At 51.1% G+C, this 22,926-nt stretch overlaps 2 protein-coding genes across 2 annotated transcripts; both read right to left on the reverse strand.

Annotated features, from left to right (window-relative positions):
• Positions 1 to 2,456: 2,456 nt before the first annotated feature.
• Positions 2,457 to 6,988, reverse strand: PRNP (prion protein). The gene is made up of 3 exons (XM_015883007.2): positions 6,650 to 6,988; positions 5,819 to 5,894; positions 2,457 to 4,604 (listed from the first exon to the last, which is right to left on the reverse strand). The coding sequence occupies exon 3, from the start codon at positions 4,600 to 4,602 to the stop codon at positions 3,802 to 3,804; it is 801 nt and encodes a 266-aa protein (XP_015738493.1). The 5' UTR covers positions 4,603 to 4,604; positions 5,819 to 5,894; positions 6,650 to 6,988; the 3' UTR covers positions 2,457 to 3,801.
• Positions 6,989 to 13,719: 6,731 nt separating this feature from the next.
• Positions 13,720 to 21,123, reverse strand: PROM2 (prominin 2). Its single transcript, XM_015882840.2, has 24 exons — positions 20,315 to 21,123; positions 20,067 to 20,116; positions 19,744 to 19,946; positions 19,468 to 19,588; positions 19,266 to 19,329; positions 19,099 to 19,188; positions 18,794 to 18,993; positions 18,645 to 18,719; positions 18,507 to 18,570; positions 18,054 to 18,213; positions 17,575 to 17,727; positions 17,142 to 17,265; positions 16,564 to 16,655; positions 16,395 to 16,479; positions 16,134 to 16,280; positions 15,972 to 16,043; positions 15,805 to 15,897; positions 15,666 to 15,719; positions 15,325 to 15,405; positions 15,113 to 15,181; positions 14,929 to 15,018; positions 14,695 to 14,801; positions 14,519 to 14,596; positions 13,720 to 14,322 (listed from the first exon to the last, which is right to left on the reverse strand). The coding sequence occupies exons 1-23, from the start codon at positions 20,763 to 20,765 to the stop codon at positions 14,533 to 14,535; spliced, it is 2,709 nt and encodes a 902-aa protein (XP_015738326.1). The 5' UTR covers positions 20,766 to 21,123; the 3' UTR covers positions 13,720 to 14,322; positions 14,519 to 14,532.
• Between the last annotated feature and the right edge of the window lie 1,803 nt (positions 21,124 to 22,926).

Consider the following 22,926-nt stretch of genomic DNA (forward strand, 5'->3'; position numbering starts at 1 on the left):
GATTGAATAGTAAGTTAAAGAATAGGTTCAATATATTGAATATATGGAGGTGTCCAAGGCCAGGTTGGACAGAGCCCTGATCAGCCTGATTTAGTGATTGGCAATCGATGGGGTTGGAAATCGATGACCTTCTTAGGTTCCTTCCAACTTAAGCCATCATTTGATTCTATGAGAATCATAAACTGGATGTTCCTGCCCATAGTAGGGTAGTTGGACTAGGTGATCATTAAGGTCTGTTCCAGCCTAAAGCAGTTTATGACTTTGAAGATATCAAAATCATAGAATAGCTTGGGTTGGAAGGGGCCTCCAGGATCATCTAGTTCCAACCCCTTTGCCATGGCAGCATTGCCAACCATTAGATCAAGCACCAAATCAGGCTGCCCAACAATAACAACTCTTCCAAGCCAATCTCAGGCCACCACAACCCTTCCTTGCAGGTTACTCGGGATGCGGCCTCGTGACGCCTGGTGTTGGGTGGCCATGCTGCTGCTCGCCCTGTTCAGCAACACTGCTGGAGGCCGACGTGGAGCTGGAGGAAGAGCTGGGGGACGAGGAGGAGGAGGAGGAGGCGGTGGAGGAGGAGGGCTACGTGGGGGCTTTCGGTCCATCTCCCGTGGAAGCAACACTGCAGGTCGAGGCTCCAAGATGGCAAGTGCCATTGCAGCTGGTGCTGCTGCAGGGTATGGGATGGGGCTCCTGGGGCGCCCACGGCCCTCCCGCCTTGGTCATGGCCCCCCGGCCCAACGGCAGCCCCCACCAGCTGGGGGGTTCCATGCTGCAGCTTGGCCAGAGCTTGGAGCCAAGCGGAGACCCCCCAACCAAGCCCCCAGAGGACCGTGCTGTGGCCTTGTCCCCACTCTACTGCTGGCAAATGCCATCTGCTGGGTCAATCATGGGATGTAACACTGAGAATTGATGTAGGGAGGGGGCACAGCACCCTCCAAGATGCAACCACGGGCGCTTGGTGGTGTGTGGCAGTGCTGGGAGGTGGGATGGGGATAAGGGAGGGGGAGATGCTCTACTGCCATCCTTGGGACCCTCTGCCAGCCATCACTGTGCTTGTGGCAACCCTGTGATCCTGCAAAACCCATCAAGCATGTGAAGAAATCAAACCCTGCAAGGAAATTTCAGTATTTCTACCCACACATTGTGCAGACACAGATGGATCGACCCCACCAGCCTCGGTGCTTGTCCTGGTTTTGCATGGCATGGCAAAACCAGGAAAGATGTTATGAAAAGGTGTTCCTTACCCCAAAGAAGAGCACTGGGACTCAGTTAGGAATGTGGGGCTCCAAAATGGACCCCTCCAACTTGCAATAAAGTGTGGTTTGGAGACAGCCTCTTGCTCCAGTTTTGCCCTGTTGGGGCTGTCTGTGGTAGGGTGTAAATTTGCTCTTGTTATGGGATGTTTCAAGCCAGATCCATTGGATTTAGCATCTCCAAAATGCAATAGCAAAGGAGAACTGAGCAAAATACTGGGATTCCCCCTAAAATACATGGGCTGCCCCACTGTCACCCTCCTGCAGGTGTTCGTTTTTGTTTTATTTCCCCATTGTTCCTATTTTAAATGAGTGACGAGCCCCAGATTTGCATCTTCCTGCCCACGTTTTGCATCTATTCTATGGCTGAATGGACAGACCACGCTGCAAGCATCCTTCACTCACCTCTATGGTGCTCAGCCTGAACTCAGAGATGCTGCAGCTCCAATGCAGCCCCACCTTTTTCTTCTCATTGAAGCATGCAATGCATGGGAACGTGCTTCAAACCTGCAACCCAATGCACTGCAGGAAAGGTCAGGGCATTTGCATGCATTTTGCTTTCAAATTGCAACTCGTGAGACTTGAAAGCTGCCTGGAGAGCTGTGTTTGGTGACTGTTTGGGAACACATGCATTGCACAGCCATCTCCAGAGCCGCTGCTCGCAGCTGTGGCACAGCTCAGACAGGAGATGGAGCTGTTGGCCACTCAGCAGTGCACATTCCCAACACATCCCTGCCTTGCTCTGTGCAAACTCACACCCCAAATACTCCTTTTACACAAGCTTCTATGAACTTTGAGGCATATTTCTCCTCTATTAGGCTGTAAAGCTGAACTTTTCCTGCTTGCTTGGCAGCACAGCTGGAATCACTTGGGGGGGGGGGGGAGAGGTTAATCAGATCTTGATTTTTGGCTAAATTCAATGTTAAAGGGGATCGATGTACCCAAGGGATGGGATGAAGGGTCAGAGAGGTTTCAGGTTGGATATTAGGAATAATTTGTTGTCAGAAAGAGTGGTAAAGCATTGGCATGGGCAGCCCAGGGGGACATGGTCAGTGGGCAAAGTGGGGTGGGGTTGGGGATCTTGGAGGTCTTTTCCAACCTTATTCCATGCTTCTAAAGGGGAAATAAAAGGCACCTTCTGTCTGCATTGCATCCCTATGGAGCGCTTCATAGGGCAGGGAAAACAGACAACAAGACCAGGATGTCACCAAAACCTGTTTGCACCAGACGTCAAACACTTAGAAAACCACTGGAAAGTAAAACGTCGTTGCATGCGGCGTTACAAGCATACAAAACAGTCGTGGCTCACAAAGCTCACATTGCCTCCAAGTCCTGATGGTTCTTCTTCTTATTACTGGAAGTATATTTATCTCCACTTTAGTTACAGCGACGTGACAATCATTTAGGATGGGTTGGCTGGCTATGGCCAACGGTGGCGTTCAGTGCCCACATACATAGTGATATATATTAGCTCTACGCGGTGCGAGCAGCTCGACACGTGTAACTTTACATATGCTACAGCCCTATGTACACATCAGCAGCAACCGAAGCACAAGAAGCAATAGTTCCAATGGCTGCATTTTGCTCACGGAAGGAGGATCTCCAGCATCCCCTTGGAATTCATTGTACTCCTGCTTTTCGCCATTTCAATCCAGTTGAGCTGATTCAAGTCCTTCCCTGCGTGCTTGATTTCCCTTTGGCTGCATTTCAGCATCCTTTGCGTTTTGGGGCTGATGGCAAACAATGCTCTCGTGATCCATGCGAGATACACTCATTTTTTAATCATACACTGAAAGAAACTTTTGCTCAGTGTTATTTTTTGGGCACTCAGCAGCACTCCCTTCCTCCGGGCAGGCTACAAAGGGCAGCGAGGCTGAGCTGGAAGCAATGTAGCCTGGGTTGATAAGCTGAGCCCAACCTCAATCTGCTGTGGCTTCAGCCTCACTATTCCCAAATCGCTCTATTTTGGGGGAGCTGCTGCAGGAGGTGTTTGCAGCATGCAAAATGCAGAGCAGACAGTTCCTATCTACATGGTTGGGTTGGGATTGGCAGATTAAAGAGCTACAATTGCACCTTGGTAGCCCAGGGTGTTGCTTGGGACACCCCAAAAGCCATCAGCCTCCATGGGACGTGTGGGTGCCAAGCACCTGGGGTTGGTGTGCTCTGGGGAAAGGCGCTCTGCTGTCACCAGGGCTAAGTAGATTAGGTAAAACCTTGCTTGTCAGCAAAGAGGATTTTCATATATGCTCTCACAGGGACAATGAGGGCTGAGTGAGCCCATATCTCTGCCCCATTAAGGAAGAGGAGGAGAAAGTGGTGAAGGCCATTTTTTGGGCATCCCACTCCACCACCAGCAGCCATCCTGCCATGACCAGGACAGGATATAATTCCCTCCCAGTTGCCCAAATCAGAGTCTGCAGGGAGGCAGCGGGGGGGACATCTTCACCAAAGATGGACAAAAGCAAGGACAAGGGACACCCCATGGGTGGGCGTGGGGACACGATTTCATCTCAGTGCCACAGGGCTGGGGCACGGCATCCCATCAGTGCATGGCAAAAAGGGTGGTGAGGAGGAGGAGGACGGCAAGCCAGGTGTCAGCAGGGTGCAGCTGGATGCCCGAGGCCAGGCGGTACTCGCGATACTGCTGCACACACATCTCGCGGATCACCTTCGTCACCACTTTGTTCTCCATCTCCACGTCTGTTTGGTTTGCTGCCGGGACAGCCTCGGAGGTGTTCTTCTTGGCAGCAGGGCCAATGCTGTACTCAGTCACTGTGATGTTAAAGCAGTCGGCCACGAAGACATCCTGCGACACGGGGCTGCTGTAATCCCTGTAGTAAACCCGGTTGGGATAACGCGCCGAGTTCTCGTTCCACCACCGATACTCATCGGGGCTATCAAAGCGGTAGCTCATCCCTGACATAACACGCCCCATGGCGTAGCCCCCCAAGCCCCCAACCACAGCACCAGCTGCAGCTGCCCCCGCCACGTGCTTGAAGTTGGTTTTGGGGGGTTTCCATGGCTTCTGATTGTGGTAACTTCCTCCGCTGGATGGGTTGTAGCCTTGTCCCCAGCCTGGGTAACCTGGGTTATGGGGGTAGCCAGGGTTCTGCGGGTAGCCGGGGTTATGGGGATAGCCAGGGTTGTGGGGGTACCCTGGGTTGTGGGGATACCCCGGGTTATGGGGATAGCCAGGTTGGCGGGGGTAGCTGGGCTGGCGATGGCTCCCAGCACCCCAACCCCCACCGCTGGGTTTGCCTTTGCCCTTCTTGGAGAGGGCGACGTCGGTGCAGGCAGCGAGCAGCAGGGCCAGCAGGCAGCAGGTGGTGAGGAGCCTGGCCATGGCTGGGGACATAAGGATACACACTGTTAGAGCAGCGAGCATAGACCTCCCCCCCTATCCCCATCCCCATTATGAGCATCATCCCAAACATCATCCCCATTTGAACAGACTTGGGCCTAAATGTTTACCCCTCAAAAAAACCCTTATATATTCTTCCTCCCTATGCTTGTAGCCTCCTATACACCTTCCCATGAGCCTCAAACGCCACCTCTGCTGCTTATTGCAATCTACAGCTTTGGGTTTTCTGCCAAAGAACAGAACTCAGCATGCTTCCCAAGTCTCTGTTTATGTGCAACAGCCCTTAGCAAAGCACCAGCTGCTGGCATTGCTCTGGTTAATTCATTTGCAGCTGATTGCTTACTCAGCATTCAGCTGCTGGCATTGCAGGGGCATACAGGGCTGCCAGGAGCCCCTGACACTGAGATTGGTGGGAGGGCAAAATGCCACTGTAATGAGCTGTTATCTGCCCAGGAAATGGAATGGACACTATGTCTGGAATACATCTCTCCAGCTGAACACTCACTTCATATAATGAAGGTACAGAGGTCACCACATTTCTCAAGACCAGCAGGGCAATGGGCTGGATGTGCTACCTGGCTCATCTCAGTGAGAAATCTTACTGCCCATGCTTTGAGCCTTGAATATACTATTTTTTTTTCCCTTCCCCCTTTTCCTCCCTTTTTTCCCCTCTTTTCTCTTTTTTTTTCCTTCCCCTCCCCATTCCCCCCTGGGATTAATGGTCACCACTAATCCCAAAGCCAAGTTAAATACAGATAACAGATGACTCTCTCATGAGACACACTGACCATCACTCGTGAGACATCAACTCTAACAGAACAACTTCCTCAAGCCACAACCTTTTCCAGCTGCCTATTAACTATGGCTCCACGCTCCGTGAGCAAACAAACCAACCCCTCTCCTTGTTCTGATAACATCCTTCTTCCTTCACAGAAGAAACAGAGCATGGGGGATGCACCGTATCATTTCCCATAGCAAGGGATGGAAAAATAACCCCTGAGACACAGCATGGATGGAAATGAGTTTTGGCAAAGCCCTGAGGGTGTTCCTGCCCAGCAGCACCGACCTGTTTATGCAATGGTGTGTTGGAGCTCTGATAAACACAGCTGGGGTTGGGTTGTGTTGGCACTGCTAATTGCTGAGCCCTAACAGATGCAATTAAAGCCCTACAAGCAATGAGGAATGGGGATGTTCTTACCTGGGGGGTGAGGTCTTGGGGTCAGTGGTTGCTTCCTCTGACTCAAAGATGTTTATGTATGAGCGATCCAAGAAGCCTTGAATGGAGATGATAGATTAATTCGGGTGATTTGTAGCATCAGGAGGGTTTTATATCTGTGCCATAGTGTCAGCATGGCAGAGGGAAGAATAAAATGGAGGCTGTATGAAGCGATCCCAAGCAGCAATTACATGCGTGGGGCTTAGGCTCTATGGAGGAAACCCAGCACTGCTGCTGAAATCACGGTATGATGATGGGGCCTGGAACACAGCTTTGGGAAGGAAGTGGAAGGTGAAGGGGGAGCTGGAGCAATGCTGGGTGTGGGGAAGATGCTCTGTTTCCAATTTGATGACGAGCTCACCCTGCAATGCTGGGAAATTCCAGCTCTGGGTTGCAAAATGAAGGCTTGGGGGGGGGTACACAAAGCACACAGACCCTCCCTGCCTGATAACCCCCAGCTCTCAGAAATCCCCCCCTTTTCTACACCCCAACACAGGGGTCGCACCATTTCAAGCCCCTGGGACCCGCGGTCGATATAGGGGTGGGGGTGGGGGAAATTTCCCACTGATACCAGCTTGAAATCAGCCAGGAGCGGACGAGCAGAGGCGAGATGCAGAGCTGCCTTAAGGCAGGCAGCTGAAATCTCTATTTTTAGGCACGGAAAGGAGGGCAGCCCCCATCCCTGCAAGCGATTCAACCACAAACACCATACAGTGCCCGCTGTTAGTAATGGCTCCGCTGTGCCCCCATCGCCTCCCACCAGCCCCCGGTGGCTTCGTGCCCCCAAACCAGAGCCCCTTCCCCAGCACTCACCTCCACCGCTCGGCTTGAGATGATCCAGATCAAGCGTAGGGGAGGAGGGGGGGAGAAAGGAATAAATAGCGAGAGGGAGGAGCTGGCTGCCGAGCAGCCCAACCCCACGCAGCTCAGCCAGCAATCTTCCCTCCGAGAACAAGGCGTAAGGGTTTTTCCTGTCAATGCAAGGCAGAAAACCTGGCTGGTTTGTTAAAGAGAAGTTCGCATTCACTGGTATTCGAGAGAGATTTGAGAAGGGAAGCAGTTGCCATATGAGTCCACTGTCTTCTAACACACTGTCAGTTGATGGGTGGAGGATAAAATAAGCTCAGGCTGACAGTGAAAATGATCTTTAAGGCTGGAGAAGATCTCTGAGATCATCAGTTCCAATCACTGACCCTTCCCAACCTGACCTATTCCGTCATAGAACGGTAGAACCATTAGGGTTGGAAAACATTCCTCAGGTCATCAAGTCCAACCACGGACCCATCCCCACTGTGCTCAATGAATCCATCTTCAGAGTCTGTTGTGCCCTGGATGAGTGAAACACTTGGGCACAGTGGCTGTGCATTCTGTAGTTAATGGAAAGAAGCAAATTAAATGAATTAAAAATAATGTGTGATGCTGATGGAAAGGTTTTACAGCCCCCACGTTGGGAGGATACATGGCTACAGTGCTCTAAAGGCCAAGTGAAACCCTGCCATAGCCATCATGCTCATCCTTTAGGCTCTAATGATAGGGTTGAGCCCAGAGCACCCAGGGGACTCTGCCATGATGGCCAGGAGATGTGATTTCAGCTTGGAACTCATTGCACCCAGACTGGACTTGGCACAGCAGTGCTCCCACCATTGGATTATGCAGCACATCTGGCTGCAAAGAGGATTCCCAGCTCTGTGCTCTATGATGTTCTCCTCTGTCCATCTGGCTGGATTATGTTAAACAATAATAATAATAATTAAAATTAAAATCACTTCTGTTTGGCAGTAAAATGGGTTGTGTTGGGTGTTTGGCTCTGTGGGCTTGACATACATTGCTGTTCCTATAGGAGATCCCAGCTGTGAATGGAGCAGGAGCAGCCAATAGGTTGTTTTAAGGTACTTTGGAGGTTCACAAAGCTAAAAAGACCCAAACAAGCATCCCTGCAGCATCTCTCCAATAGAGCCACACTATTTCTGCAGTGTTCTCTGATTTCAGGGTGTCAGGGTGAAACTTCTCCTGTCAGCAACCTGAGAGCTGAATCAATCCCTGCTGGAGGTCCAGCCTCAGCCACAGCTACAGCTCAGGTGGATGCAACAATATTAAGTGATGAAATCGGTGCCAGGTTAGAAAGCATTAATGGGTTGTTTTTCTCGTAACAGATGCAAAACACTGACTTCGTTTTAATAATGAGAGCAGCTGGGAGAGGACCCAGGGTCCATCTAACCCTCCTTCATTGCTTCTCATTGATTTTTCCCTTCTCCCTTTAATTCATGCACAACCCTTCTGTTCATATAATGCACTTGAGCAGTTCTTGCTTGCCTTTGGGGAAAGCCACAAATGCATGGGAAGGCATTAAGATGGTTTGGTTGAGGTTTACTGGGTTTGTGTTTGGAGATGAGATGGCAGGTTTTGTGGGTTGGATAAGAGAATTGATTCCCACAGCCCATCATCACCCCACAGTCACACCTTGGAGCTGGGAACAGATTAGCTGAGAATAAAAGGAGGAGAGGAGAGGAGAGGAGAGGAGAGGAGAGGAGAGGAGAGGAGAGGAGAGGGAGTTCATAATGTGCACAAACATCCATCCCTTAATGCACATGGAGTAGTAATGAAGCTGGCTCCTGCCTCAATGGGAGCAGAGAGAAAGCAATTTGGGAGTAAGTAAGGCAACATTAGCACAGGGAAGGAAAGCAGCAGGGCATCTGCACCACAGTGAAACAGATGCCACTCAGTTAACCTTCATTTTCAATGTCATTCTGATCTTAAAAGTAATCTAAGACCAGTTATGGGATGTTGCACAGGCCTTGGTTGCTCGCATAGGGTAAAGCTACACTGGCGTTTGCATCCCTGGAGCCTAAACCTGGCATCATGTAACGATGCAAACAGCCCAGCAATACATCAGGAGGGGAAACACAAGGGAAAAGCAAGCAAAGCAAACTTCTCAAGCACCAGACCAGGCTGCCCAGAGCCACATCCAGCCTGGCCTTGAATGCCTCACTCAGGGAGGGGGGGATATCAGCAGCCACGGTCCCCATGTTTGTGTCTCCTTTGCTTTGCAGGTCCCTGCAATGTCTGCTTGCAAATCTCTCCATGAGTCTCAGGTTCTGGGGTGATGCTGGGGGCAGGAGGCTCCTATTATGGGCACAGCATTGAAAAACATTTCCTGCTTTTTTACAGCAAATGAATCAGATATTGTTCTTATTGTGTTTCCAAGCCACAGCTTCATCCTTCAGCAAATGGGTTTGTTGAATGAGTGGAACATGGAGAACACACTCGCCCTCTATTTATTTACTATTAGACATCTTAAAAGAGCTATAAATTGACCTGATGCAATCTGATTAGGGGTGTAACAAGCTCTATGTATGGCTGCTATTCCAAGCAGGGACACATGTAAGCTCCTTACAGATGGGACCATCCCTGACTACATGCTGGTGACCTCCCAGCAGGGCCCTGCTGCCAGCAATAGATGTAATAGATGTGTGAATCATTATCAGTCACGATACTTCCAGGATTTTGCCATTTGATTCTGGTATTTAGTTTAAATATAATGCATATAAGACACTCCGTATCTTTGGGGTGAACAATTCACTGCTGTGCCCAGAGCATGAGAGAGTGGAAGAGCCATCATTCTTAGCAGAAAGAGCACATTATGTCCTTTTTTTTCCCCTCAATAACATGCTTGTTTGCTGGAAAACACGAGGCCAGCCAGCATTCGGGCTCTTTCAAAGCTCTTTAAAGCTGCAGGAACAAACACTTGGTCAGCAATGCTTTCATCCAACTTCCATAACCTTATTCCCCAAGCAGTGCAGGGCTGCCCTGTTGGCTCCCCTGCAGGAAAAACTGAATCTCTCTCCATTTCGTTCGGGACTGGTTGTATCTGAGTCACCAGGAGGTTTTCCTTCACCTCTCCCATTTATTTTTAACTTGCAATCCCCTTGGAAGTCATTCAGCAATGGGAGCACGAGCAGCTGACGTAGAGCAGCACTGAGGTCACCTCCTTAAAAATAATCCAGGGCACACCCCGAGAGGGTGAAGGTGCTCTCATTGCCATCATTATCACATCAATCATCCCAATACCATTCCAGTTCCAATCCAGATGTGCGTCAGCTGCATGCTGAGAGCTTGCAGGGACCGGCTGAAAGCTGTTGTATGGCAACGTCGCATCCCATCGCCCTTCCTATGGGAGGCTCATTAGAAGCATAGGATGGCTTAGGTTGGAAGGGTTCCTAAAGATCCCTTCATTCCAACTCCTAAACCCTCCAACTCATTCCTCCAGTGTAAACATTCATTATCTATATTTTATTTTCTGTATTTGTTTTTGTTCCTTTTCCATGCGTAGCTTCAGTCCAGCTCTTTGCTCTGTTTATTCACTGGGGACAGAATCCAGCTCTCATTTCCTGTGGTGTGGTTTCTAATTCAAGAGCTCAGGGAGGATGAGATGATTAAACCCACTTCACTTACCAAATGGCTGCGCAAATCTCCTTAACCCCTTTTTACCCCCCTCTCCCTACAGACAAACCTTTCCAGAGCCATCACTTTGCTTTCTTCCTTTCCCATGGTTGAGTGTTCACCCCCTTTCCTTCTTGATGTCAATAAGATAAAGCAATGACGTGCAGAGCTTTGGGCAAACCCTCAGCCTGAGGGTTTTTATCACATTGAGTTTCCCACACGATGCTCACATTTTGGCACATCTTCCAGCTGGGAGGTTGACCTGAGATTTATTACAAAGCTTTCCTTTTTCCCTAAAGCAACAAATGAAAGGCTCTTTGTGAGGCTTGCGCTGACGTTACATACCAAAGAGACACTCCATACCGAAGGGATATTACATACCAAATACTCAGAGATGTTAGATACTAAATCTGCTCCATACGTTTCATACTCTGTCCTTTTATTTTGGCAGGGGAATTGATGCTGGAGGAAAGCTTTACCATCCCTACGTGGGAGTCAGAGCCAATAACCATACTTTGGTACCAGGGAGGGATCAGGGAGAGGAATGCAGCTCTGAAGATGCTCCAGATGCTCACACGGAGTTAGTTGTCATGGGCACAGTGCTCCCCATAGGCATCTCCATGGCTACCTCAGCACTGAGCAATGGGGATGCAAGTGGTGCAGAAAGCACAGTGAGCTCAAAGGCTGCGTGCTCCCTTCCATCTGGGAGCACTCGGGATCATCCAAAAGGTTTACCCATGGGGATCTTGGCTGGTTTTTAGCCAGCCATAAAAATAAAAAAAGCCTGTGTTATGCACTATGTGATTCAATGAACTCTTACCAGCTCCTGGATATAGTGCTAATGGCAATGGGGTAATAAAATTGATGTTAAATCTGCACAGAGCCATGATCAACTGGATTACAAGAACCATGCAGCCTTATCATGGGGCTGCTGTCTAGGGAGGATGGAGGAACATAAACCTGGCCAAGGGACCAGGTAAATTGTCTTAGCCAGACTCAACACAATGAGGCTTCTTGCAAGCAAAGCCTCACACACAGCTGTGAAGCAGCAAACAATAGTCAGTGCTAATAATACAACACAATTTCTAATTTCCTTAAAATACCCTAAAAAGGGCATTTTGTGTCTGTATTCTGCCCAGAAACATCTGCACTGTTCAAAATATCTTTGTGGTATCAATGGTGCGAGGATCTTGTCACGTAAAAAAGGAATTATGCTGCAGCAAAGCCTCTGGGACATGAGTTCTCAGCATGTTTGGGAGTTGGGGTTACTGTGCTAAGGAGTCCTTGGGTCACCCACTACACAAAATTAATCAACAATGCTCAGTTCAATGCAGTTACATCAACCCCTCAGCTGGGATTAAACAAAGCAAAGCTGCATACTGGGGTCTTATTGCTCCCTCATTAACCACGGTAACTCTTCTGAACAAATATCTTTAAAATGGATGTTTTGGGGTCTGGGGGGAAAATAGAGATTGGTGCTGTTTGTGGCAGATGAAGGTCCTGCAGTTTTGTGTCTCAGCTTTTGGAGCTATTTTCAAGGATGATGAGAGCAGCAGATGGGAAAGGTCATGGGGCCAATTTCTGGAGAAAAACAGGTTGGTCTTATGAGAAACAGAGAGAAAGAAAGGGAAATGAAACAATAGTAAATACCCCAATGGTGTTTCAATTCCAGAAATAGGCTGATTGTGTTAGAAGGGGCTGCAAACCCTTTTCCTGTATTATTATTCCTTAGTTCTGGGAGCAGGGAAGAGGAATTGATGTCTGGAAATAGCTGCTGGTAGGGGACCACACCTGGGCTGGCGCCAGAGCTCCCAGCTCCTGCTGCCCTCCGGCCATTGAATTATTGATGAGAGTAATTATAGACGCTTCTTGGGGTCACTGTTAGAGCATGAGGGAGGTGTGTATGCCAGGTGAGGAGCTGCAGGAGTTGAATCCCCAGAGAGAGGATGGGATGAGAATGGTTTAATCAGCGCCAGTTGGGTCCAGGTCCTGTAAATGCACAGAGCACTGAGTAAAGATAAATCCAGATGGGAAGAAAACTAACCCTCTGATGAAAGAGATATCCACTTTAATTAAAAAAACACTGCATTCAGAAGCTGGGACTGTGCCATTTGCAGTCTTCATGTTGTCAATAAATACAACTGAGTGGAGAGAAGGCGTGCCAGCCTTGACATAGCACCAACGCTTTGGTTTCAATGGAGTGGCAAGACTTGTGGGGATCATAGCTGGGACAGCTGACCTAAACCAATTAAAGGGATATTCCTTACTGTATGGCATCACCAATAAAAGCTAAAGAAGGGGGGGAAACCACTTTCACCCAAGGATGGGAAAGTCTTGTCATGAGATCACCTCTCCCCCAAAGAACGGGGCCTATTGAGGCTCTGCTTCCCAAGAAGTGGCCAAATATTGCTTGGTCATGGGAGGAAGAGAACAATGTTTTCTCCTTTTGCTCCTGCACAGCTCTTTTTCTACTTCTTTCTCTTTTTTCTTCCCATTAAGCTACTCCTAATTCATAAGATTTTCTTTGCCTTGCCATTATATTTTCCCCCTCTCTCCTTCTATGGTGGTGCACAGATGAACTTGTGATAGTTAAACCATCACAAGGGGACATTTAGGAAAGGGCTGGAGGTTATTCATAAACCACAGCCTTGCTTCAGCTGAGGAATCATTAACCAAGCCTGTCTTCATTCCCTTTTTTCCCCCATAAAAAAAACTCAAACCTAATTGGATTAGGGCAATTTCTGGAATATTCATTGGTAATTTATTAACCCAGAGATCCAGCCACTCACGTTTTCAATCCAATGTCCCTCCCAGGCAGGGAGAAGAGCTATGGTAGTGCTGACCACACATACTTACAGCACTGTATTCCTTTGCTATTCATTATTCATCTGTGCAGCACTTCGTGTCCAGTGATTAGGCTTTAAGTAATAACATTGGGAAGAAGAACTAATTGAATTAGGCTCCTTTGTTGGCACATCTGTATCATTTCTGAATCAACAGGTCAGTCAAGAGATTATTGTTGTAGTTGTTACTTTGCACTTGCCAAAGCCCTTTGCAAAAACCCTTTGCAATGCTGACCTCTGCAGGTAAATGGTGCATAGAACCAGCTGGCTTTGGGCAGCAATAACCTAAATAATGCATAGCACAGGCTTTTTATGGGCTGTTTCTGGCTTTGGGTAACAAACATCCTTTAATAATGCATAAAATGAGGCATTTCTCTGTTGGTTACTAAACAGAGATTATTTCAGTTGGGGAAACACAGGGAAACCCTCACTCGTTTGGAAAGCACAGATGTGTCAGCTGCAGTTTTTTACATCAGATTGCCAGAAGCACCTTTCAGGGCCAGGAAATAATCATTAATAATCATAAATGATGAATATCCCCAGTGCTTTGAAGGCCCAGGCTGGAGGGTCCTAAGACCCAAGGAGTTGATGGTTCAAAGGTCCAAAAGGTTCAGAATCTCATGATCCAAGGTTTTGAGGCTATTAAGACCCAAGGTGTTCAAGGTCCCCAAACCCAAGGTATTGAGGGTACTAAAACTCGAGTTGTTCACAGTCCCAAGACACAAGGGGTTGAGGGTCTCAAGATCTCTGGCTTTGTCCCCATTGCATGGGGAAGGCCCTGCCCCCAAGCCCTGATCTGTGTGACTTTGAAGCCTTCTCCAAAGTAGCCTTGGAGCAGAGGGGACTGAGAGCTGGGTATGCTCCTCTGAGAGGCTGCAGCTGAGTATTTCTGGGCAAAATCAGGAAAATAAACAGACAATGCTGGGTTTGGCTCAGGAAGGTTTAATGTGCTCCATCCCAGGAGTGGAGAAGCATTGCAGGGCGCTGCTGCAGGAGGGCTGCGGTGGGAGAGAAGGAGCCAGGCATGCGTCACAGCAGGGTCTGCATGTGCAGCAGGTGAGCCAGCAGTCAGCAGGAGCTGCAGAGATGCTGCCTGAGGTCCCCAGTCAGCCAGGCTCCAGGGAGATCCTTGATGGTGTTCAGACACTGAGGAAGAGATGCTGCAAGGACCTGGAGCCCTACGGTGCATTGACATGGGTGTCCCTGTAGTCAAGAAAGAGGCAGACCCCATGGACACTGTGTTGTTAGAGTGACCTGGAGCCCTACAACATTTGGATGTGCCTCACACCCAGGAAGGATGCTGAGAGGGAGAGGAAGCCTTGTAATGCTTGGAAATGAGTTTGAAAGGCAGGAGAATAGGGCATGCAGCAAGCAACCCAGCTCTCAGCCTCCACCATACCTGCAGATCCTGGCCTAGAGCTTCAGCGCCGTGACACGAGGGATGTGGAAGGGACAGGTCTCCTCTGAGCCTGTAGAGCTGTGGAGAGAGGAGGAGTAAACATCGGATAGCCAAGGAGGAGCACACATCTGCCCACTCTGCATTGGAATTTGCCCACCCCCATGCTTGCTTCTTACATGAGCCTGTTGCGGATGGGGCGGAAATGCTTGGTGAGCCTGATGGCAAAGATAATGTTGGGGATGAGGAAGAAGGTGCAGCACCCCAGGCTGAACCAGAAGGCATTCTGCAAGGAGAGAACACATGGGTCCCTGCTGGCTTGTGCAGGGAGAGGCAGAACCAAGGGTCCAGAGGGGCTCAGGGAGCCTTGTGGTTGATGGTCCCAGTGTGGGGTGCAGCAGTGGGGTCCTTACCCAGGGGTCAGCAATGCGGTCACACAGGATCACCCTCCCATTGTCAAGGGCTGTGGCGAGAGGCTGACATGAAGCCACATCCTCCCTCAGCTGGAACAAGAGTTGGGGAGGCCAAGCTTAAAATCCCACCCAGATTGGGAGGATGTAAAGTGTTGCTTCCACTCTGACAAAGGTGAGCACCCACCGTCTGTCCGACCCAGTGCAGATACTGTGCAAAGTAGCGCAGCTCCTTCCTTGTGAAGCAGCCAATCTCCTGGGGTGGAAGGAAGGTGGAATGGAGATCAGGCTTGGAAAGAGGGCTTGAGGCTCCAATTGCCCCTTCCTTGATTCCAGAGCTCCTTTACTGCCTTTTATCCCTGGCTGTAAGGTAATTTCTACCCCCCACCCCGAGCTCACCTGCCGGAGGATCTGCTGGGCTTGCACAGGCAGCCGGGTTTCCACTGATGTGATGGTGTCCAATGTGGTCTTCACTCGCTCCTAGAGAAGTGCAGGGAGTACAGAGAAACCCCAGGGCACTGAGCAACACTGGGTCTGGTGGGATGGGTGCCCCAGGATGAAGTTTCTAATTGGGTTTGATTGCTGAGGGGTAGGGGGGAAAAACCCTCCAGGAAGGATACAGGCTCAGTTAAACAGGGATAGGACTGATGCTTTTGGGCTGGCATCATTCCTGGGTCTCCACCACCCTACGACTCACTTTTGGGATGCCGTACCCATAGGGCCCCATGTGTTTTTGGTACCTGAAGGTGCGGTGCCAAACGTGAAAGGAACCGGATGCTTTCCCCCAGCTTTGCCTATAGGACAAGGAGGTGAGAAAGCTGCAAAATCCCTTTTCTCCCCTCCAGAGGGACACGAGCTGCCTTGTAGGTGTGAACTCACCACCAGCGCCTCTTGAATTTGCACTGTGGAGTTGTGCATCTGCCACAGAGCCTTGGCCTCAGCAGCCAGCCGTCCTGCCACTGTGCCATTCCTCTGCAGGGGGACAGTGGGGTGAGGACAGCCCTGTGGGCACATGGGCAGCTGCTGCTGTCTTCCATGCCACTCACCTGCATCTTCTGCAACCCGTCCAGGCTCCGAGCCAGGGCAGGGAGGCTGGTTTGCACCACGGGGATCTTCATCTAGAGGAAAACAGAGTCATCAGCTGCTTGAAAGCCAGCCTTGAAAAGACAGCTGTCATGGGAACCAGGTCTCTGCCAGCATCTCCTCACCTCCTCCTGGAAGCGGCTGTAGTCCACCTCATCCACACCACTGCGGGCAAAGGTCTGCAGGTCATTCCTGCCCTCACTGCGGAGCAGCCGTACATCCCCAAGTTGTGCTGTGAAGTCACCCAGGCGTTTCTGGAAGTTGGCCGTGTACTGCAGGGATGAGATAGGGATGCTTGGGGCCTGGTACCTCCATCCCAGTAACACCAATAAAGCCTTTGCATCCCTGCATTGTTTCCAGAAGCTCTGCTTGAAGGCAGCCCTTACCTTGGGGGCTTTGAGGTGCTCATCCAGGTCGTAGGACTTCTCCAGCTGTAGCACCTCCCACAGCCCTGCGCCGCTCTTGCACTCCCTGCAAGATGAAGGGGCAGTCAGTATCCCAATTAGCACCCCTCCCATTGATTAGGGGCAGGGGTGGGCTCCTGCCAGCACCCACCTGTATGCAGCAGTGAGGTTGGAGTCCCTCCTCAGGTTGAGCTGCTGGGTGAGGTTCATGGATGGAGGAAGGTTCCCAGGGGTGTCAATAAACTGAACAAAACAGTCAGAAAGAGAAGGGCAGGGTTAGACACGTGCATTCCTAGGTATGTTTTTGGGGGTGACCTGCCCTCACATGGTGCACCCCATCCCATGTGCAGCTAACCTTGCATGAATTGCATTGCCAATCATGAGCACTTCAGAGCCATCCCAGTACCTCCAAACACCCAGGGGACAGTGATACAGGTGGGAGCACTGTCATACGAAGGGAATGAACCAGTGCAAAAGCCAATTTCCCACTGCAAACCCAGCAATCCAATTGTAATCTTAATTTTTGGGTCTAGGAAGGGGCTTTCAAGTTGGACATTAAGGAAAACCTTCTCCAAAAGAGTGGTCAGACACTGACATAGGCTGCTCAAAGAGGTGATGGAGTCACCATCCATGGAAGTATTCCACAACCAATGGAGATGTGGCACTGAGGGATGCATCTTGGTGAATGCATGCAGAGATGTAGGAAGCAACAGACAGATACCCACCCACCTTGTAAATCTCCTGGTTGACCCAATTCCTGCAAACCAACGTCTGGACGTTACCCCCAACCAAGAAGGTGGTGAAAACCATGAGGATGAGGAGCCAGGAGAACAGGAAACCCAAGCCCACGCCACTGAAAGAAGGAGAGGAGGTGCCAAAGGCAGCTTTGCAGACCTGAGCAGGCTTGCGGTGACCTGCCTGGCCCTGCGGCTCCCTCCTGCGCCCCGGCATGCCAGCTGGGTGCGGGAGCTGCTGGATCCCAGGGGAGGATCAGCTTCTCCCAAACCCTCCGGCGCAGGCGGTATCTATAAAAGGCCTTTAAGTTCAGCTGGCTCCTGGTTCCTGCCCTTTGCTTTTGCTTTTATTATTTTATTTTTCTTTTTTCTTTTAATTTTTTTGGGTGGCATGAGATGGCCACAGACCCCCTGGGAGTAATGCTTACATCATAAGAAACTTGGCTCCGGCTTCTCCTCGGCACTCGTAGTCACTTGGGTCTTCCCTCTTGGAGAGTCCATATGTACCCAGAGCCATCCCGGCCACATTGCAGGCAACGATGAGGAGGATGATGGAGCACAGCACCGTGCCTGCAACCCACCTGGGGGAAGTCACAGGATGATGGTTGGATGATCTTAGTGGCCTTATCCATTCTTAATGGTTCTGTGATTGTATGGGCATGGTGGGGATGGGTCAACAGTTGGACTGGATGATCTTAGTCGTCTTACCCAACCTTAATGGTTCTGTGATACTATGGGCATGGTGGGGATGGGTTAACAGTTGGACTGGATGATCTTAGTGGTCTTATCCAACCTTAATGATTCTATGATTCTAAGTTGCAGCAGGCCATGACCATACAATCCCAAATGGGGCTCAGAGAGGGTCAGAATCCACCTCCTTTGCACCTCCTGAGCCCATTTGGGTCACCTGTACCACTCGAAGCGCTCCACCTCCCGGAGGAAAGGCTGACTGTTGTCCTCTGCCTTCAGCAGGGCCTTGTTGACACGCCGGGTGTAGTCGGGGAGGGGGAAGCCATCAGCTATGGTCTGCACCTTCTCTGACACTTGGGCCATCTCGTCCCGCAGCTCTGCAAGATGAAGAGAGATGCTGAGGCCTTGGAGTGAGTCTAGAGAAGGGCAACAAAGCTGTGAAGGGTGAGAACTGTTCAAGAACCACGGAGATGTGGTTGAGAGGGACATAGTCAGCGGACATGGTGGGGCAGGTTGGGGTTGGACTAGATAATCTTAGAGGTTTCTTCCAACCTTAATGATTCTATGATCCTAAGATGATATTGGAGGGGGTCCCTGTATTCCACCCCATCTCTGAATCAGGATTTGCCCTACAGATGGCATCCCTCCTCCTCATGAGGGTTCTGCTCACCCTGGATCACTTGTGCCATCCTCTCCACAGCCAGCTCCGGGATAGAATTGAAAGTACCATTGCCCTGTGAGGAGAAGAGGTTGTAAGAATGGCACACATGGGGCTACCACGGGTGCTGAGCCACCCCATTCCACCCACCTGCCGAATCATCTCCGCAAAGTCACTTCGGGGCAGACCAGACAATGTCTTCAACACCTTCTCCACCGAGGGCACCTTGGAGTGGGAAAAGCATCCCATGAGCCTTGAGAGTGTTGGAGGGCTGGGGGGTGACCAGCACTCCATCCCACCTTGCTGTAGTCAGCGCCCAGCTGCAGGCTCTGTGCCCTGCCCAGCACGCTGGCACAGGAGGTGCAACGTGGATCATCCAGGAGTGTGACCACACGCTGCCGTCTCTCCTGCAGTGCTGGCTCCAGCTCAGCCCGTGCCGCTGTCAGCACTCGGACCGTCTTGTTGATAATCTGTAAATGGTGCAGCGAGGTCTGTAGGTCTTAAAGAGAAAGCCCAGGGCTAGTTCTCGCTGCTCCACTCGGCCACCCCTCTCAGCAAGCAAGGCTTTGGGAGCAGCCCCCGGGTTAATTATGCTTGACATTACCTCCCGCCCTGTCCTGCAGGTCTGCCAGTGCTGCGTAGGTCATTGCCTTCAGCTGTGTGTGGATGGAGAGCCCCACGCTGCGGCTCAGCCCTGCAAGGCACCATGAGACCATCAGCCCCTTGTTCCAACCAAGAATGGGGTGCAATGGGGGTGTGTGCAGTGCTTACCCCCAAGGTCAGAGATTATCTGCTGCCGGGGCACTTCAAACTGGTCCACCACCATTTGCACGCCCTGCAAAGAGAGAGGAGCTGCTGTGCAGGGGCATCCTCGGGGAGCAGAGGAAGCCCAGTGTTGCATTAGAAATGCAACCATCTCACTTGCTTCCCAAACTGCTTTGCCCTGGCATAGAAGAGTCACTCCAGCACCCACCTGGGGGATGTTGGCTATGTGCTGCCGCAGTGTGCGCAGCATGGCTGGCACGGCACCGAGCCCTGGCTCCATCTGTTCCTTCACTCGCTGGTTGGTGACCAAGGCACAGATGGCACTGGTCCTGCCAGGGATAAGCAGGAAGTGATGGGAAGGACCAATAGAGCATCCCCATCCCCACCTCCATCCTCATTCTCATCCCCATCCCAATCCCCATCCCCATCTATCCCCATCCACCAGCATGGCTCCCCTTGGGGTCAGGAACCTCAGGACACTCACAGGATGATGATGGAGGTGATGGAGAGGCAGACGAGGAGGCAGCGGCGCCGGCAGGCCAGGGAACGCCGGTGGGCACGCAGGCGGCCCCCACACCGCCGCCGGCTCCGGCAATAGCAGAAGCACAGCCCTGCCACTGGCACAGCCACGGTGAAGAGCAGAGCCACCGCAGCACAAATGACATAGCCCAGCTCATACTGTACAACCTGTGTGACGGCAGAGAATGGTTTTGGGGTGTTCCATCTGTTTGCTTTTATATATCCCCAGTTCTTGATTGGGGATGGAAGCCACCACCATGGCTTCCATGTCCCCATGTCCCTGCTTACCTGTGATGCCCGCACTGAGCTGGGGTCATTCAGGGCTGCCCTGAGAAGCTCTGCAAACAAACCATGGTGATGGTGAACGCCTCAAGGGCAGCTCCCACATCCCACCTGGTGCACCCCTATCCCTCCGTGGGCAGTGTCCCCCTCCATGATGGGACAAAGCAGCTCCAACCCCACCAACCACTCCCAGGTACTGCAGCGGGCTCTGAGGGGTGGTGGTGGTAATATCACCATCCCATGTGGGGACTCACCTGTGGGTAGGGGGTTCTGCTGGATGAGGTCCAGGTAGTGTCGGACGAGGCCATATAGAGGGTCAAGAGAGCTGGGCACGCGGTGCAGCGCCGGCACTCGGATTTCAGCATGGGTGTCGGTGAAGCGGAGGACACCAGCAGAGCTGCTGGGGTGACATTGCTGGGCACCAACAGGACGCAGCAGCACCCAAGCAAGGAGCAGCCCGGCCGCCCGCATGGCTTCGGTGGTGAGGAAAGAGCCGGGCAGCCCCGTCAGCCTGCGAGCACACGGTGGGGCATGCCCGGCCCTGGTGGCTTCGTTGGCTGCTCTAAAGGAAACCTGCCTGACAGGTTGGCTGCTGCCGAGCCCAGACGCTGCCTGGCTGCTCCCCCTCCAGCCTCCCTGGGGCGTCTGGGCTTGGCTGGGCTGAGCAAGGCGGGGTGATGAGCCGCCCAAACCTTCCCAAACCATCCCAGGGCTGTTTTGCAAGCGCTGCGTCCCTTGCCATGCTTAGCCCTGCAGGCAGCAGAGATCCCTCCTCTCCTTGCAAAGAGCATCCCCTTGGCTGGGCTTGGATGAGATTTATCCCCAGCTGTCCCATGGCCACATCCTGCCCCATAGGAGGAGCTGAGCTGTAGTGACAAGGATGGCAGGAAGGGTGGGAGCTTCCCTTTGGGGTAGAATGCAAAGCAGTGTGGTCCCCCCTTCAAAAAAGGTGCTTTTCCCCCAGCAGGGGATGATCACAGCAACCTTCTGGAGCAGATGGCATAGTGCATCATTCCACACTGAATCACAGAATAGTCTGAGTTGGAAGGGACCCTTAAAGGCCATCGGGCCCAACTCCCTGCAATGAACAGGGACACCCACAGTTCACTCAGGTGCTCAGAGCTCCATCCAGTCTGACCATGGATGTCTCCAGGGATAGGGCATCCATTATCCCTCTGGGCTACACATTTCAGTTCCTCACCAACCTCACTACAAATTTCTTCCTTATATCCAGCCTAAAACCCTCCTCTTTGAATCAGAAACCATTTCCCCATAACCTACGACAACAGATCCTGCTAATGTCTATCCCCTTCTTTCTGACAGTCCCCCTTTATAACCCTCCTGGGAATGAGATGCATCAGACTGGAAAATCCTGCCCTGGACCTACAGGCTTGGCTGAATCCTATCCTGGGACAAAACTCCCAAGACCAGAAAAGCATGGAGTTGGGAGAGCAATTACATGCAAGGCATCTATATACGTCTATATGACTGCAAAGCAGCCCAGGCCGCCCCCGCTTCCCTGTGCCGTGGGAACGGCTCCTCCCAGGGCTCCCTTCATCTCCCATGGGTGCCCATAGCAGGACAGGAGCAGATTCCCCCTCCATCCATCTGCTCCCATCCATGGTGACCATCCCTGACCCAATCCACAGGGCAGGCATGGGAAGCTTCTGAGATAAGCACTGCATAAGAGAAACCCCCCACCCCCCAACTTAATGGCAGTCCAAAGCTCTCCAGTGCCCCCTGGTGCTGGCTGCAGTCCTTAAATAACTTCTTAGTGCCTCTCAATATTATCCAGAACCTCACAGTGCAAATCCAGTGCCCCCAAGCATTGCTTGGAGCCCCCCCCAAGTGTCATTTGCAGCCCCTCATTAACCTTCCCCCCAGTGCTATCAGATCCTTCCAGCACTGCATAGAGTCCCTCCAGCATCCCAAATGCTGTCCAAAGCGCTCCACTGCCCCCTAGTGCTGCCTACAGCCCTTCAATAACATCCCAGTGCTCTCCCAGTACTCAGACACCTGAAAGCACACAAAGGGGCCTTAGGTGACCACTCAGACACACATGGAAGCATTTCAGGCACCCTAGAGCACACCAAGGAAACTCTACTGGTACTCTTGCATGCCCTTGGGGCCACCTATGTTCCCAATTCTACTCCTAGGTGCCCTAGAGACCTCACCTATTTAAAAGATAGATATGAAATAGCTCTGGATCACAATAGCTTTGGTTTTGAAAATCCTGTGCTACTTCTACTTCCTTTCTTCTGCTTTTAGCTGCTAATTCTGTATCAGTTCTAAGCTCAGATTAAACCTATATTTGGCCTTATATACACACAGAGCAGTTAATGGCAGGCTTGCAGCCTAGTGAGCTGTGAGCTGGATCTCAGTGCTGCCAGCATAAGGCATTACCTGGATTAGCAGGCTGATAACACAGCTATTCCTGTGCTCTTCTACAACAGCACAATCCTATGCACCTGAATGTCCTTCTGGCTGCTCTGTTCCTCAGTGCATTAAGGTCAGTTAATCAATTAAGATTGATTACTTCCTCCTGACCCTTCCAATTCAGAGTCTGGAGGAAGAAATAATGATAGAACAAAAGCAAGCTGAAGTTCCACAGGTGTGTGTTAACCAAACAGCAGTGCTTTAGGCTGTATCTATTGCTGTGATAAGCTAATATACCATACAGCTACCCAGCAAAACCATTTCATTGCGTGGGTGCTGATACCTAAGCCCAATAATTACATCTCATTGATTAGTTGGGAACCCCACACCAATCCAAGTGTCTTATTAGCAGGTAGCTGCTGCTAAACGCTAACCCAGTGTTGTTCCACACCAATGGATGGGTGACCTTCACCATGAAGTGGGTAAATAA

This window comes from Coturnix japonica, chromosome 22, assembly GCF_001577835.2.
Source record: "Coturnix japonica isolate 7356 chromosome 22, Coturnix japonica 2.1, whole genome shotgun sequence".
Taxonomy (NCBI): Eukaryota; Metazoa; Chordata; class Aves; order Galliformes; family Phasianidae; genus Coturnix; species Coturnix japonica.